This window comes from Sinocyclocheilus anshuiensis, unplaced genomic scaffold, assembly GCF_001515605.1.
Source record: "Sinocyclocheilus anshuiensis isolate Anshui unplaced genomic scaffold, SAMN03320099.WGS_v1.1 scaffold708, whole genome shotgun sequence".
In the NCBI taxonomy this organism is placed as follows: Eukaryota; Metazoa; Chordata; class Actinopteri; order Cypriniformes; family Cyprinidae; genus Sinocyclocheilus; species Sinocyclocheilus anshuiensis.
Window position 1 is genome coordinate 958,152 of NW_015555881.1, and position 16,041 is coordinate 974,192.

Below are 16,041 nucleotides of genomic sequence, written 5' to 3' on the forward strand. Positions count from 1 at the left end.
ATATTTGATAACTAGTCAAATTTTCTTCAGTTCAATTCTTTTTGTATTTTTTCTACGATGTTAATAAACAAATAAACAAAACAAACAAACAAATAAATGAATAAGTGATAATCGTGGTAGAATTTTATTCTCTGACCTTTGGACCAAATGATCCCTGTGGGCCTGGTAAACCGATAACGCCAACTTTGCCAGGTGCACCGGGTTTACCAGGCAAACCAAACTCGCCATCATCTCCCTGATCGCCCTAAAAGAAAGAGAAAGATGCATGTAATGAACTTGCTAAAACAGATCATAGATCAGGAATCACAGATCTGATGATGAATTCTTACTGGTATTCCTCTGCTTCCATCTTTCCCTGGGATCCCATCCATGCCAGGAACGCCCTCCTGTCCTTCTCGACCCACTGTGCCTCTTGGGCCGGGTAACCCAACAACACCCTGATGAGAGAAAATACAGAGATAACTGGGCATTTAGTAAGTTATTAAAGAAGAAAGGGAAAATGTGTACGCAAATGTACTACTTATGAAGAATATTGCTGGTTGAATAAAAAAAAAACTGTCAAAAAATTTGGGGGTCATATTTGGGGTCATTATTATATAAAAATAAAGTATTATATTATTAATATGTAAATAATATAGAAATAAGGGGGCGCTTAATTTGAATGCAGCATTGTTATTTACATTTATATATTTTTTTCATTTGGCAGATACTTTTATCCAAAGTAACTTACTGTCTATTCAAGTAATTTTATCTGCGTCTGTTTGCTGCTTGGGAACTAAATCCATGACTTTGGCAGTGATAATTTCTTTGAAATCTGAGTTTATATTAGCCCTGTATTTCTTACTACTACTAAAATGAAAGAGTTGTGTCCTCTTACCGGTGAGCCTCTGCTGCCACGCTCTCCCTGCTGACCCCGTTTACCCTTCTGACCCTTTGAGACAGAGAGAAAGTGACAGAGAATAACAAAGCATGTGAGAAAAAGAAGTAATGCCAAGATGAAAACCACAGGCACAGAAGTAATCGTATACAGCATGAACATACACATACATCTAACCCATTTTGCTGAAGTATGTGACAAGACTCTGATTTCTACCACATGTTGTTAATGGCTGCCATTCCAAAACATAAGTAATGAAATCTGAAAGCCTGCAAAAGATACACACATATGAGCTGCAATCATAGCATTACCTGTTCTCCTTTGGATCCTTTAGGGCCTTGTATCCCACGTGGACCAGGATCACCCTAAAAATGCATTAAAAGAATTAAACAAAAAGGTGTTTGTGTGTGTATTTGAGTGCAGGTATGTCTGTAATCATGATCTGATAATCATATTATTATACGCACAGGTAGTCCAGGAGCACCAGGTTTGCCTCGAAAACCATCAACACCTTGCTGACCCTGCACATACAAACCAGTGTTATTATAGTTAACTAAAACTAAAACCATTCAAAACATTTTCATTATATGAAATAAAATAAACATTAACTGAAATTCATATAAAATACTAAAAAACTATTTATTTCAAAACTTTACAAAAACAAAAATTTATTAAATTTCTCATTTTAATTTAGTTGAACTTGATGTATTAAAAAATAACAGAAAATTAATAAAAAACTATAATAGTATTGCAACGATATATATATATATATATATATATATATATATATATATAAAACTAAAAAACTAATAAATTAATAATGTATATATTTTATTTATTAACTATTAATAATAACTAAAATTAAAAAAGAAATAATTTTCTGAAGAAAATCTGAAAAGTGTTGTTTGTTCATGCAAATCTCACCATTCGATCTGTATAAACTCCTAAAGAATGAGCAATATTTATGACAACAGTGATGCTTTCCTTAGCAAACATTGCTAATAATATTGTATATAGTCTCTATCAAAAGTTCTATAATCTAATTAAAACACATACATCTCCACTCAAAGCATATTTTTGCTGGCGGATATTTTAGTCTACAAAGAACCCAAATCAAAACCATCTTGAAATAGTTTTAATCTTAATGTGATCTATAACATATTTTTTATGTTAAGCCAATTACCATATAAAACAGCCTTTCAGTTGGCAGCTGTTAATCTATTATAGGAAATGGTCACATGTTGGTGTGCACCGACAGCACGTAAACAAATGAGCTAATGCGCTTCATATGCAGTAAGACAACAGTATGCTTTCTTATCTCACCGCGTATCCTGGATCTCCCGGCTCGCCCCTGTCTCCTCGCTTTCCAACTAGACCCTGAAAATACACAAACACATGCATGAAGCTGCAAATATCGCTAATGAAATTAGAGGAATTCACAGACAGATTTAAACATGATAATAAGAGAGACTCACTTGGAGTCCTGGAGGACCAGTAGGACCTTCCACCTTCCCATCATCCCCCTGTTCACCCTAGAATATTACATAATGCAAAACATCAGATGATTATAGAAAACTGAGTGAAAGCAGTTTGTGTGACTATATTAGTGTGCCTAATACTAAAAAATATGATAATATTATGATGCTGTTTCATTGTTATATTCATTTAACATGGCATTTAAATTCACTGTGAGGGAATCTCATTGTATTTTAAAGCTAAGCTTTGTGTATTCTAGGTCTACTTCTAGCATAGATTCACCCATGAAGGTTGACATAATTGTGCAGGTCACATATATGAACAAAATGAGTCATAAATACATTTGACCTTTTCACCCTTTGGTCCCGGGGGTCCTACTGGACCTTGAGGTCCCTTGTGACCCTGTAGAGAAAGAAAGAGCTTTCAAGCACTAGAGGACTTGAGCTGATAAATCAGTGCACTGATGTGGAAATGAACAATTGTTAATGTGCTAATATGATCGTGTGATGCTATTTGCACTTGTTTCTTGCTCTCACCTCATATCCTGATATGCCCGGATCCCCCTGCATCCCCATACGCCCGGGACTGCCCTGAGAAAGTCAAAGTCAATGTAAACTTTATTGTAATTTTTAGCACATCGCATGGAAACAACAGTGGCATAAAGATGAGAAAGATGAGAAAGAAGGTGAAACAGACAGGCTTCTTGTGCAGGTCAAAAGAAAAGTCAGATGGATGTATTACTAAAACTAACTTAACAAGATGATGTATCTGTTTACCACATATCCGATGGTTCCTCGAGAGCCCTTTGGTCCGGTGGTTCCGATTGGTCCGATCTTTCCCATGGCTCCTGTCTCTCCCAGGTGGCCGATGTTACCTTTGGCACTCTGCAGGCAATGGGAAAGTGCAGTCAATATGGCTACTGTGCACAATGGATTAAAGAGAATTAAATAACTTGCTATCTTAAACTCGAATGTCTTACCTTAAACCCTGGCTTCCCTCTCTCGCCATTTTTGCCAGGTTTTCCTTCAGGACCCTAAAACACACATGCAAAAATGAGGGGAAGCAAAAAAAAAACAATCCCCACCATCATTTTGCAAAAAATTATATATTATTATTAAAATAACTAAAACTATTAAAATAGTTAATGTTAATTGAAATAAAGCTTAACAAAATATAATATAATATAATATAATATAATATAATATAATAAAAAAAGTAGAAAACTAGAAAATTAAAACTCCTGCCTTGGAAACTAACTTAAAGTTGAGGTTACTTGAATTACTAAAACTAAAATAAAAACCAATTAAAGTGAAGTAGAAATATAAAAAATAATAATAATAAATAACAAAAATGACAAAAGTATATAAAAATTACTAATTACTAAAATTACTCAAATGTAAGCTTTATCCAAATAAAAAATCCAAATTAAAATATAAATATTAAATAAACAGGCTAAAATTCAAAAATTATAATTCTAAATTATAAAGTCTAAAATGAAAAATTAAAATGTGAAAAAATTAAAATATATATAAAAGCAAATTCTAAATATTATATTAACAAATACTATTATAAATAATACTAAAATAACAGCTTTTTCCCCATTCACTAACTTTTCTGAGGGGTCAAAGTTCTGTCGGTCATTTTTAGGCATAATTGTTGAGATTTGTCTCATTTTTCAAGTTTTTTTCAAGTGTTTTTTGTGATAGATGACATATGTAATATGCAAAAAAAATATGTTTTTACTGATCATAATCCAAAGCGCATGAATGTTACAAAGGTTAACTACCAGATTTATAATATATATATATATATATTATTCGTAAAAATTAAAACTTTTTGCATATTTTAAGATTGCCTAATCTTTTGGTTTTTACTAGATTTTTTTGGGCCATGCCTTTATTATGAGACAACACCAAACTCCCCATAATTAGTACTCTCGTTTTATTTACTAACTGAAAACCCTGTATGCAGTATGTGTTTTGAAGTATAAAGTAAAATATGAGTGTGATATTGTTTGTGCACATCTGCATCACTCACTCTGACGCCAGTAAGCCCAGGGTCGCCCGGTGGCCCTTCTTTCCCCTTGATTCCCGGGTCACCTCTGACACCCTGCTCGCCCTCTCCGCCCATGTCGCCCTTTTCACCCTGTTCAAAACCAATTTGTTGTTCTTTCAACTATTTTTGTGGTTTAAATAATGTATTTTTGAATACTTGTGAACAATTTATTACCTTGGCACCATCAGGGCCAGCCGGACCAGCCTCTCCCTCTAAACCTGGTTCTCCCTGTATCAAACAAACAAAAACATGATAAAATTAATACTGTTTTTGTGCATTCATACACGTCAAATCAATGTTTCACAGACGTATTGAACACACACCCTTGTTCCGATTAGTCCTGCTGCCCCAGCGTTCCCCACAGGCCCGAGTGACCCCTGCAAAAACAATGAAAAGACATAATAAGAGTCCAAACACACAGGTTGTTTTATTCTTTCTAGCAAGTTCATGTTCGTTTTATTTAATTACATAAGTCCAGTCAGCCAAACAGCAATTATAACTAATGATGTGTGACAGCACATCTGCGTCTGCCAAGCTCAGGCTAACATTATCTAACTTTAACAATACAAATATAGTCATATGGTTCCTCTTCAGACTGTGATTGCGACACATGCACTGTGCTACTCATTACAGAAGCTCAATGGGGCCTTGAACTGCCAACGAAAAGCCGATTTAGCAACAGTTATTTAGTGCAGCATAATAGCACCTCAAGCAAGAAAATTATGGGAAATGGGTTAACACTAATTTCAGGCTCTTTTCATGAATAGGGTACAAAATAGGGCCTCCAGCTCTTAAAATGTAGTTTTTTCCCCCAACAAATGGGCAGGAAAAGGAGGAAATTGCTGATTAGCAATCTCCAGAAGTCAAACTAAATGTTATGTGGGCTGTTATTTTCAATTTATTTTATAGTGTTTTATGGAACTTTTCCAAACCTGCTGCTAAAATTCAGAACGTTTGAATGCAGTTTTAAAACCTTTATTGGTTATTTTCCATTAAATTAAATAAACATAAAATAGACAATTTAAAAATAAAAAAACAACTACAAGGTTGCCAAAATAAGCATATATAAATAATATACACACTACCAGTCAAACATTTACAGTAAAAACAGCAATACTGTGAAATATTATTTCAATTTGAATTGAGTGCTTTTTTATGTGAATATATTGTAAAATGTCATTTATTCCTGTGATGCTAATTTCAGGCTCTTTTCATGAATAGGGTACAAAATAGGGCCTCCAGCTCTTAAAATGTAGTTTTTTCCCCCAACAAATGGGCAGGAAAAGGAGGAAATTGCTGATTAGCAATCTCCAGAAGTCAAACTAAATGTTATGTGGGCTGTTATTTTCAATTTATTTTATAGTGTTTTATGGAACTTTTCCAAACCTGCTGCTAAAATTCAGAACGTTTGAATGCAGTTTTAAAACCTTTATTGGTTATTTTCCATTCAATTCAATAAACATAAAATAGACAATTTAAAAATAAAAAAACAACTACAAGGTTGCCAAAATAAGCATATATAAATAATATACACACTACCAGTCAAACATTTACAGTAAAAACAGCAATACTGTGAAATATTATTTCAATTTGAATTGAGTGCTTTTTTATGTGAATATATTGTAAAATGTCATTTATTCCTGTGATGCGCAGCTGAATTTTCAGCATCATTACTCCAGTCTTCAGTGTCACATGATCTTCAGAAATCATTAAATTATGCTGATTTGCTGCTCAAGAAACATTTACTATTATTATCAATGTTGAAAACAGTTTTTACTGCTTATTATTTTTCTGTAAAACATGTGATATGCTACCATTTAAAAGTTTGGAAAATTAATACTTTTATTTAGCAAGGACGCATTAAACTGATTTACAGTGAGAGTAATGACATTTATAACGTTACAATAGATTTCTATTTCAAAGAAATGCTTATGACTCTTATGCTTTTAAGGTAACAAGAGTTACCTTAGTAAAGTGCAAAAATGCAATCCAAATTGCAAATCCAAAATCCAGTCCAAAGTGCAAAGAGCCAACAATTTACCCACCTTTTCTCCAGGTTCTCCTGGAAGTCCGGGATCGCCAACTTTTCCCGCAGGGCCCTGAGACAAAGAGAGAGCACACATTTTTCTATTTCCATGTCTTTTTTGGTGCCAAAACTGATGGATTAATGACCTAAAATTACTTTCATTAATCAATTAAAGAATGAAAGAGGAGTAAATAGGATTAAACAGGGCAATCATTTTAATCTCAGTATCATTCACAATCAAGGGAACCAAAACAGACAGAAGCAGCAGAAAACCTGGACGTGTGTTTGTGTACGTGTGGAGTGTATTACCTTTGGCCCTGGATTTCCAGGAGGCCCGAGTGTTCCTGGGGGCCCTGGAGGTCCCTGGTCCCAAACAAACAAATCATTTATCAGTAATACATACATACAAAGGACGCATTAAACTGATTTACAGTGAGAGTAATGACATTTATAATGTTACAATAGATTTCTATTTCAAATAAATGCTTATGACTCTTATGCTTTTAAGGTAACAAGAGTTACCTTAGTAAAGTGCAAAAATGCAATCCAAAGTGCAAATCCAAAATCCAGTCCAAAGTGCAAAGAGCCACCAATTTACCCACCTTTTCTCCAGGTTCTCCTGGAAGTCCGGGATCGCCAACTTTTCCCGCAGGGCCCTGAGACAAAGAGAGAGCACACATTTTTCTATTTCCATGTCTTTTTTGGTGCCAAAACTGATGGATTAATGACCTAAAATTACTTTCATTAATCAATTAAAGAATGAAAGAGGAGTAAATAGGATTAAACAGGGCAATCATTTTAATCTCAGTATCATTCACAATCAAGGGAACCAAAACAGACAGAAGCAGCAGAAAACCTGGACGTGTGTTTGTGTACGTGTGGAGTGTATTACCTTTGGCCCTGGATTTCCAGGAGGCCCGAGTGTTCCTGGGGGCCCTGGAGGTCCCTGGTCCCAAACAAACAAATCATTTATCAGTAATACATACATACAAACACAACACAAACAGACACACGCACATTTCAACATTACAATCTCCCATTATCTGAAGCCAAATTGTGGCTTAAACTGTGAAGCAGATGTGTGTGTACAGTCTCACAGCCTGGCAAAACTACTGCAGATCTTACTTACATTTTACAGCTACATAATCACAAACATTTAACAAACTACATATGACAACTGAATGCCAAGAAAGAGTCATGGACTCGGTCATGAGAATTCGATTGTTCTATATATTTCAGGGCTGAACGAGACAAAAATACACAGTGCTCAAAACCCATCTTCTGGAGTTGCGCAACACCCAGAGGACGTAAAGTAGGTTTACATAAAAAGACACTGGAAAATGTGTTTCTGTGTGTAGAACAGAAATAAAGCACCACTCACTGGCTCCCCTGCGATTCCTTTGTCTCCTGTAGCCCCGGATGGCCCTTGAATGCCCTACAGAAACAAAGTCAAAATGTATTGTTGAATAAATTAAATAATGCAACAAGTAAATAAATCAATGATTAATATGACAATAAATCATAAATAATAAATTAACATTAAAAAAAGAGAATATTGTAAAAATTTTATATTTTTTATAAATAATTTATTTTTATATTTTTGTCCCGTGACACAAATTGAGCTGCATTGTATCTATGGAATGTGCTCTACAAATAAAATTTATTATTATTACATAAATAAATGACATTTTTAAGGAACAGTCCTAAAATATGCCGTATATAAATTTCAACAGAGAAACTAACCGGAAATCCCTTTGGCCCCGCCTCCCCAGGCTCCCCGATCTTGCCCTGCAGAGAGATTGGACAGACATAGAGACTGTTACCATAGAAAAGATCGGAGAGACATGGCAACAGTTACTGTAGAAACACAATCAGAAGGGGAATGTGTTTTTACCGCTTGTCCCGGGAAACCGATTTTTCCTGGAGGACCATCAAGACCCTGTGAGGAGACATAAATTAACATTAGATTCAAACATGTACAGCATTTATCTTTAGTCATGAGGTGAGCTCTGAAGGACAGCGGCCTTTACCTTTTTGCCTTCAGCACCGAGATCGCCTGGCATACCGTCCGGACCTCTAGGACCCTAAAACTTGCCCTGCAGAGAGATTGGACAGACACAGAGACTGTTACCATAGAAAAGATCGGAGAGACATGGCAACAGTTACTGTAGAAACACAATCAGAAGGAGAATGTGTTTTTACCGCTTGTCCCGGGAAACCGATTTTTCCTGGAGGACCATCAAGACCCTGTGAGGAGACATAAATTAACATTAGATTCAAACATGTACAGCATTTATCTTTAGTCATGAGGTGAGCTCTGAAGGACAGCGGCCTTTACCTTTTTGCCTTCAGCACCGAGATCGCCTGGCATACCGTCCGGACCTCTAGGACCCTAAAACAGAGGCGCAAATCAGTACATAAAAGGACACACTTTTGTGAACTTTGGCAGTCTGATTAAATAATAAGAATTAAGAAGGAGATCACGTGACAGCTTATAATACTTTTGGTCACACTTGAATGGTCAGGTTGAATGCATTGTCTTTAATCATATTATTGAAATTTCTTCTTCTTCTTCTTAATGTTTAACAGCCTTACTGAAATTTTATTAAATTAAACTGAATTGCTCAACAAGAATGAATGCTCCATCAAATATACTAAAATATAAAAATAAAAGCTAATTCACATTATTAATAAATACTATAGTATATAAATAATACTAAAATAGCACTGAGTGTTAATGTATATAAATAACTACTATAGAAAATACTCACTGAATCATTATATTACTTACATGGCTATTTATTAAAACAATAAATTATCATTTTAAAATATTTGAGCATAATCTAAATAATATTCATGATCTAAGCCATCTTGTGACATCCCAACCAGCATGTTTGACCCTCCCCTGTACTGCAAAGATGATTAGTATGGCAGAATGCAAACCACACACTTTAAATCCGGAAGTATATCCTCAAACACTAGGGGGAGCTGTACTATAGATTTTGGATGTGTGGGATATGTTGGGATATTTGGAGTTGTGCATGTAGGTCAATGTTTAAGAGGCTCTTGATGGTCCAAGCATGACGCAGAACTATGTTGCATCTGTCTTTGTCTAGATGCACACAAAAAATCTCTTACACATTAAAGGAACACTCCACTATTTTTGAAAATAGGCTCATTTTCCAACTCTCCTCAAGTTTTAAATAGGAAAAATATAGAAACTCTTTGGTCATTTTTGAGCGAGATGCCAACGGTCTAATCAGATTCAATGATCTATGCTAAGCTAAGCTAAAAGTGCTACCGCCAGACACGGAGATCGGTTGAATGGATTCGAAAACGGTAAAACTCAACTGTTTAACTCTAGGGGAGTTGGAAAATGAGCCTATTTTCAAAAATAGTGGAGTGTTCCTTTAATGCTACACAATCCTAAACAACCGAATCATCCTCGCTATCACAAACAACGGTTTGGCTCGCCTATAAAATCTGAAGAGATCTGAACACAAGGACTTCATCAAGAGACCAGACACACATTCGCTCCCTCTCGAAGAATACGTGTGCGCGCTGATAATTACATTCTCAATCTTATGGTGTGTGCGTCCAGCCAAAAAACATCAGACTGTTGAAACAATATCATCACAGTCTCTGCCAGCTGGCACACGCTCTCTTTGTCTGTTTCGCTCTCTCACACACACTGGAGGGGCTGAAGGTACTCAGTCAAATATGTGGAATACCTCATATGGGTTACTACTGTTATTAATATTCTGGCCATCCCGTTATACATCCATAAACCATAGAAAATAAAGTGGCTCATTACTTCTCAGCACCTTTTAGTGCAGCAATGATGTCTTTCTGGAGGTAAATGCAGTTTTCATTTGTATGCTTCAAATACAGAGAAACATCCAAGGTCACAACGAACGTTAGTGAATGTCTTTCTATTGTGCTGATACCATATTGAACTTGTCACAGAAAAGCCCTTATTGCCAAGAAATGAGGACATTAAACAGAACTTGAACATTAAATATACAGAAAATAGGTCAGAATCACGGCCTAGCCTTCAGCAAGTCTTGAGTTCCTCCTTCAGTAAGTCTATGGGACTTTTTTTTAATAAAGGAGTTAGGATTTTGTTCAAATATCTAAAGTAATAGTAATACTTTCTTTAGCAAATACCACTAAAAAGTGTCAAGAGGGCATAAAAACAAAAACAAAACAACAACATAAAATATTATACATAATGCATGCATAATAAATAATGCTTTTTTCTACCATTGAAGAACTGGTTATAGTTTCACCGTTACCTGCATAAAGTATTTTTGAAAGATATGTTTTCGTCTGTTTTAAATAAAGACAATGATATATAAAGACTCTTCAGTCATTGTCAGTATATCACATACACTCTACGCTGTTTTGGCCCGTTCTCAGTGACGAAGGCAGGAAACAAAATCATCAGCACTGAATCAATGAATCATCAGGACAACAACTTGATTTACGGACTCAGTGAGGGGCTCTAACTAAGACCAGACAGTGGCACAGAGACTCTCAACTCTCCTAAGTTTGTTTCCATTGCATCCCTGTGCTCGGTCTTCTCTCCAGTAATTATTGTTGATTCTGTCGGTTAATGGAAAACATTTCCCATGTGTGTGTTTTCGAGTGTGTGCATCTATCTATCTGACTATTAACTAGTCTACCAGTTTAAAGCTGCAGTCCGTAAATTTTGCCTCTTTGTCGCCATCTCTTTTTGAAACCTGCAATTGTAGTTACATGCGGAATTATCTTTATTACGTGGGTTGTGCACCGGCACGGCTCCACCGCGGATTAATCTAATGTTTTGAGGAGTATGTGTAGCTGTCAGTGGTCACTGCACCGGTGTGAATATTTACTGTACTTCGGAATCACAGATTCTAGCCTACGTATTGGAATATATGACCCAAATAAGAATTTTCACCAGATATTGTCATCTGAACAAGCAAGTAACAAGTCTGCTCTTTTTGTTCTGACCAGCTGAGGAAAAAAGCATTACAATAAATCGCGCTAACAATGGTGATTAAATCTAACGATCAGTTAATTAGCTCATATCACTTCAAACCGTGCAAATTATTATTACTGTTATACTCTGTTTTTAAATTGTTAATGTTAACAACATCAGCATTGCGTGACTATTTGTATGTAGTGTGTATTAGCGTAGATTTCAATTTACAGTAATCTCTAATTGTCATGCCATTCGAATTTCATATAAATAAATTATTTTATTTTTAACCCAAAAAGCTAATTATTCTTACTTAGAACTGGTTGTCTTTAAAATACAAATCTTGTATAATCCCAGGCTATCTGTAATCAGATGCGCATTTAAAACTGGAGTATAATCTAATTTCAGTCACTTGTGTTTCATAAACACATAATCCTTTCTGAATTACAATCGCCGATCAAAATGATGTTTAATTATTCCAGCTGCTGTGAGAAAAGGCTATAAACGATCGGCCACCTGCAGGATCCTCGCATGCCATAGCCTAGTAGCCGGGACAACTTCTTTATGTTTACAGACGTGACGTAATGACGCAGTGGCATGCTCGAATTTCCCGTAAATTCCTACCAGTACCACTCAAATTAGAAAACATTATTATAAGCTTACCGTTGTGAATTGGGCTAAAGTAAGGGGATAGCTTTGAACACTGGCTGGTTATGTACTTGCTCAAAAATTTATTTCGGATCATTTTTAACCAAAAAAGGTTACGGACTGCAGCTTTAACTAACTAACTACCTGACTAAATAACTAATTCTAAATAACAATCTATCTATTAGACGACTAACTAGCCTATCAGACTAGCCTAAGCAACCATGACGTGCGCTCGCCATGACAACGCAAAAGTTTCAGCACAGGATAAATATATTTCCAGCACCATAAATCACTTGTAGTAGCTCTACTACTAGATGAATTTCAAAAATGGGTTTCGCTGTACAGTTATGAACAGCTGTTCCTTCATCTTGGCTTAAATTTCAATGTTGTTAAGGAAAGAGTGAAGCTGATTGGTTGGTTCTTGTCACATGACGCGTGGAGCGCTTGTGGCATTCTGAAAAGTTGAAATGCTTTAATCTTTTATGAGTGCACTTACCACGTGTATACATTTGAAATAACGAACTTGATCTATTTGATGAATAACTAGTCTACCAGTTTAACTAATTAAATAAGAATCTATTTATCAGATGACTAACTAGCCTATCAGATTAGCTAACTAATAAAGATCTATCAGATGGTCTAACTCAGGGGTGTCAAACTCGTTTTCACTGTCCACTTCAACATTATGGCTGCCATCAAAGGGCCAGTTGTAACTGTAAGACTGTACAAATGTTGCTACTCCTTAACATATTGTTAAATAACTGTCTCTTTATTTTATTATTACTTATTTAAGTTACAAATATTGCATATGCATTTGCATAGATGTAAAAATATGTTATTGCTCCATGTTATTTTAACATAAATCCTTTTAATTTATCAGGTTAAGAAATCCAAATTACTCCATAAATCAAAGTAAATAAAGACAAGTATCATCAAACACAGGTCATTACATTAACTTTGTTAAAAACTTTTTTGTTAAATTTATGGTACAACAAATAATTGTGAGCTGCTAAGAACGTGTGACAGATATGGCATTTAAAAAAAACAAACGAGTCCGGTCTCATGAAGGTGCGTATAGCACGATTTTCTGTTTCTATTTGGCAATGCAATTTATACGCAGAAATTGACTTTGGCGTGCATATGATATGCACGTGTTTGAATTCAATGATGATACACAATCAATGCTTGTAGTAGAAAAAAAGAAGCGGTACTCAACCCCACTCCCCCACCCAAAAATAAATAAATACAAACTAAAGTACTAAAAAAAGTACTTTTTAATTTTCTTAATTTGCAATGAATGTATATAGTGCCAAAATAAATAAATAAATTCATTAATAACTGTTTGCAATTCAATTCACATTTATTTGTGTAGCACTTTTCATGATACACTGTTGCGAAGCAGCTTCACAGAAAACAGACAGCACTTTTAATAAAAAAAAAGTAAATCTGCGATACCAAACAGGAACACAGGGGGATGCCAAAAGACCACTAAATGAGCTACCTTGACCTGACTGATCCAGATTTACTAAACCACTGACTACTGCGTAATCCAAAACACCTTCAGCCAGCATCCAGTATAAAACACTCGTGCTTTTAAGCCAAATAGCTTGGTGATTTAAAATTTTTTACTGACATCTGTACGTGAGTACTATTATATCTGCCATCTCTGATGAAATCGGCCATGTTTTCTCTGCATTAGCGCTGTTTTGAACGTACTGTTTGAATGCATTTGCTTACTGGATCCTTAGACTCCTCCAGGAGTTTGCCAGTTGATGTGATCGCAAAAAAAACGGCTTCTTTTTATTTTCATAATGTATTGTTGACACGTGCAAAACATACATTTAGACTACTACTGTTATGCTATGTAAATACTTATTTACATTAGTTGGCATATGCGCCAATGTATGTTTCTGCCAGTGGATGCCCACACTCCAGGTTGCGTTTATTAAACTCAGGAGAGAAGATCATTTTTGAGCGCACACATGTAATGTCTGACCGATAACGCATCCGTTTTCTGTGAGAGTGAATGAATGGGAATCCACCTGCGAGCAGAGAGATTTGATGCGCTCTCGCATAGGCAATATGCACTCTGGACATTTGTCATTAAAATAACTCAATAGAAACAGCCTCAAACGAACTTTTAAAACGAGAAGAAAGTCATGTCTGAAAGCTGCAATGGATTTTTTAATTCGTTAAATGAATGAAGAATATTGTGTTTTTCCATTTCCGTCAGTGGGGCTCTAGCACTGAGGTCCGCATCTTATTCCTTTGAGCCGTCCACGCAGTCATCATCAATGGAAAAACCCCACACCCCTAATCCTAACCATTGCGTATCATATGCACACCAAAGACAATTTATGCGTATAAATAGAACGGCAAATAGAAACAGAAACTTGTGGTATTGATAAGCACTTTCATAATTTACCATATAAAGCTGCATAGATTTTTATTTTAAGACACATAAAATGATGTGGCGGGCCGGAATAGGCCCGCTGGCCTTGAGTTTGACACATGTGGTCTGACTAATTAACTATGAATCTATCTATCAGACGATTTAGCGTGCCATCCAGTTTAACTAAGAATCTATTGGATGACTTACTAGCCTATCAGTTTAACCAACTATTTAAGAATCAATATATGAGATAACTTACCTAGCCTAGTTAAGTTTAACTAAGAATATATCTATCGGATGACAAACTAGCCTATCAGTTTAACCAACTAACTAACAAAGAATCTACTAACAGATAACTTAACTAGCCTAGTTAAGTGTAACAAACAAATAATTTATTGGATGACTAACTAGTCTATTAGTTTAACTAACTAAATTACTAAGAATCTATATATCAGTCAATTAAACTTACCAACCAGTTTAACTGAGAATCTATCTATCTGGGCGACTAACTAACTAACTAACTAACAAAGAGTCTATCTATCAGATATCTTAACTAGCCTAGTTCATTTTAAATAACTAAAAATATATTTACTGGACGACTAACTAGTCTACCAGTTTTACTAACTAAATTACTAATTAAAAATCTATCTATCAGATAACTTACCTGGGCTATAAGTCTACTAACTAACTAACCAACTAACCAACTAACCTACCAGTTAAAGTAACTATAACTGAAATGGTTCGGTGTGGTGGTTGGTAATCAGAAGGCCACAGGTTCAGCCCTTGTCCTGTTTTACTAAAGATAAAAGCAAAATAACTGACTTCCACATGCTTACACACTTCTGATGCCCAGATGACTTACCCGTCTTCCTTTAGCTCCTCTCATGCCGATGGGTCCACGTGATCCCGATGGGCCCTATAAAAAAAAGAGACCATTTACGTGTGCACACTTGTGTTTCTTTTCTCTTTTTGGGGGATTAATATCAGGCAGACTGGCTCCTGTCTCTCTCACTGATAATAAGAGTTTGTGTTTGTTTTGTCTGTCCAAACTGTAAGCACTGAACGTTACACAGAGGTGTCTGACAGCTGACCGACAGGACAGCAGGTGATGCCGGCGTACAACCATCAGCTTCCTTCTGACATCCAAACTATCTGAAGTAAATGCTGTCGACTTACTGGACTGCCTGGTGGTCCTGGTGGGCCGCTCTCTCCAGGGGTTCCTGGGTGCCCCTGTAAGTGATGGGAAACATGTAAGACACACACACCATACAAAACATACAACATATGCGTATAAATGAAATACTACATTACAAAATATTAGATTATATCTTCTATAGTACGGCATGATTACACCACCCTGCATCATATCTGCTGAATGAAATCCAATACTTTTTTTTTTTTACTAATTTTGGGATTCTGATTCAAAAATAGTGTCTGTTTTGCTTAAGCACGCCACTCTTTCTCACTAAATATTATGGATTTTGTATCATTTTTGCTTTTGACAATCATTTGTAAGGTGATGAAGTCTTGTATTACCCCTTAATCAACAGAAAACTGACACACAGACACGGTTCCTGTCTGAATCTGAACAGATTATAACTATT

The 16,041-nt window shown here is 35.6% G+C and overlaps 1 protein-coding gene across 1 annotated transcript in view; it reads right to left on the bottom strand.

Moving 5' to 3' along the window:
• LOC107675693 (collagen alpha-1(XXVII) chain A) overlaps nt 1-16,041 on the bottom strand; it is a 75,185-nt gene that overhangs the window by 6,701 nt on the left and 52,443 nt on the right. The window contains exons 25-46 of the mRNA XM_016470109.1: nt 15,614-15,667; nt 15,300-15,353; nt 8,773-8,826; nt 8,637-8,681; nt 8,178-8,222; nt 7,816-7,869; nt 7,327-7,380; nt 7,037-7,090; nt 4,732-4,785; nt 4,583-4,636; nt 4,391-4,498; nt 3,333-3,386; nt 3,130-3,237; nt 2,890-2,943; nt 2,702-2,755; nt 2,353-2,409; nt 2,201-2,254; nt 1,345-1,398; nt 1,189-1,242; nt 878-931; nt 330-437; nt 137-244 (exon numbers count right to left, since the gene is read on the bottom strand). Coding sequence (XP_016325595.1) covers nt 137-244; nt 330-437; nt 878-931; nt 1,189-1,242; nt 1,345-1,398; nt 2,201-2,254; nt 2,353-2,409; nt 2,702-2,755; nt 2,890-2,943; nt 3,130-3,237; nt 3,333-3,386; nt 4,391-4,498; nt 4,583-4,636; nt 4,732-4,785; nt 7,037-7,090; nt 7,327-7,380; nt 7,816-7,869; nt 8,178-8,222; nt 8,637-8,681; nt 8,773-8,826; nt 15,300-15,353; nt 15,614-15,667 — 1,389 coding nt within the window. The remainder of the gene's footprint in view (nt 1-136; nt 245-329; nt 438-877; nt 932-1,188; nt 1,243-1,344; nt 1,399-2,200; nt 2,255-2,352; nt 2,410-2,701; nt 2,756-2,889; nt 2,944-3,129; nt 3,238-3,332; nt 3,387-4,390; nt 4,499-4,582; nt 4,637-4,731; nt 4,786-7,036; nt 7,091-7,326; nt 7,381-7,815; nt 7,870-8,177; nt 8,223-8,636; nt 8,682-8,772; nt 8,827-15,299; nt 15,354-15,613; nt 15,668-16,041) is intronic.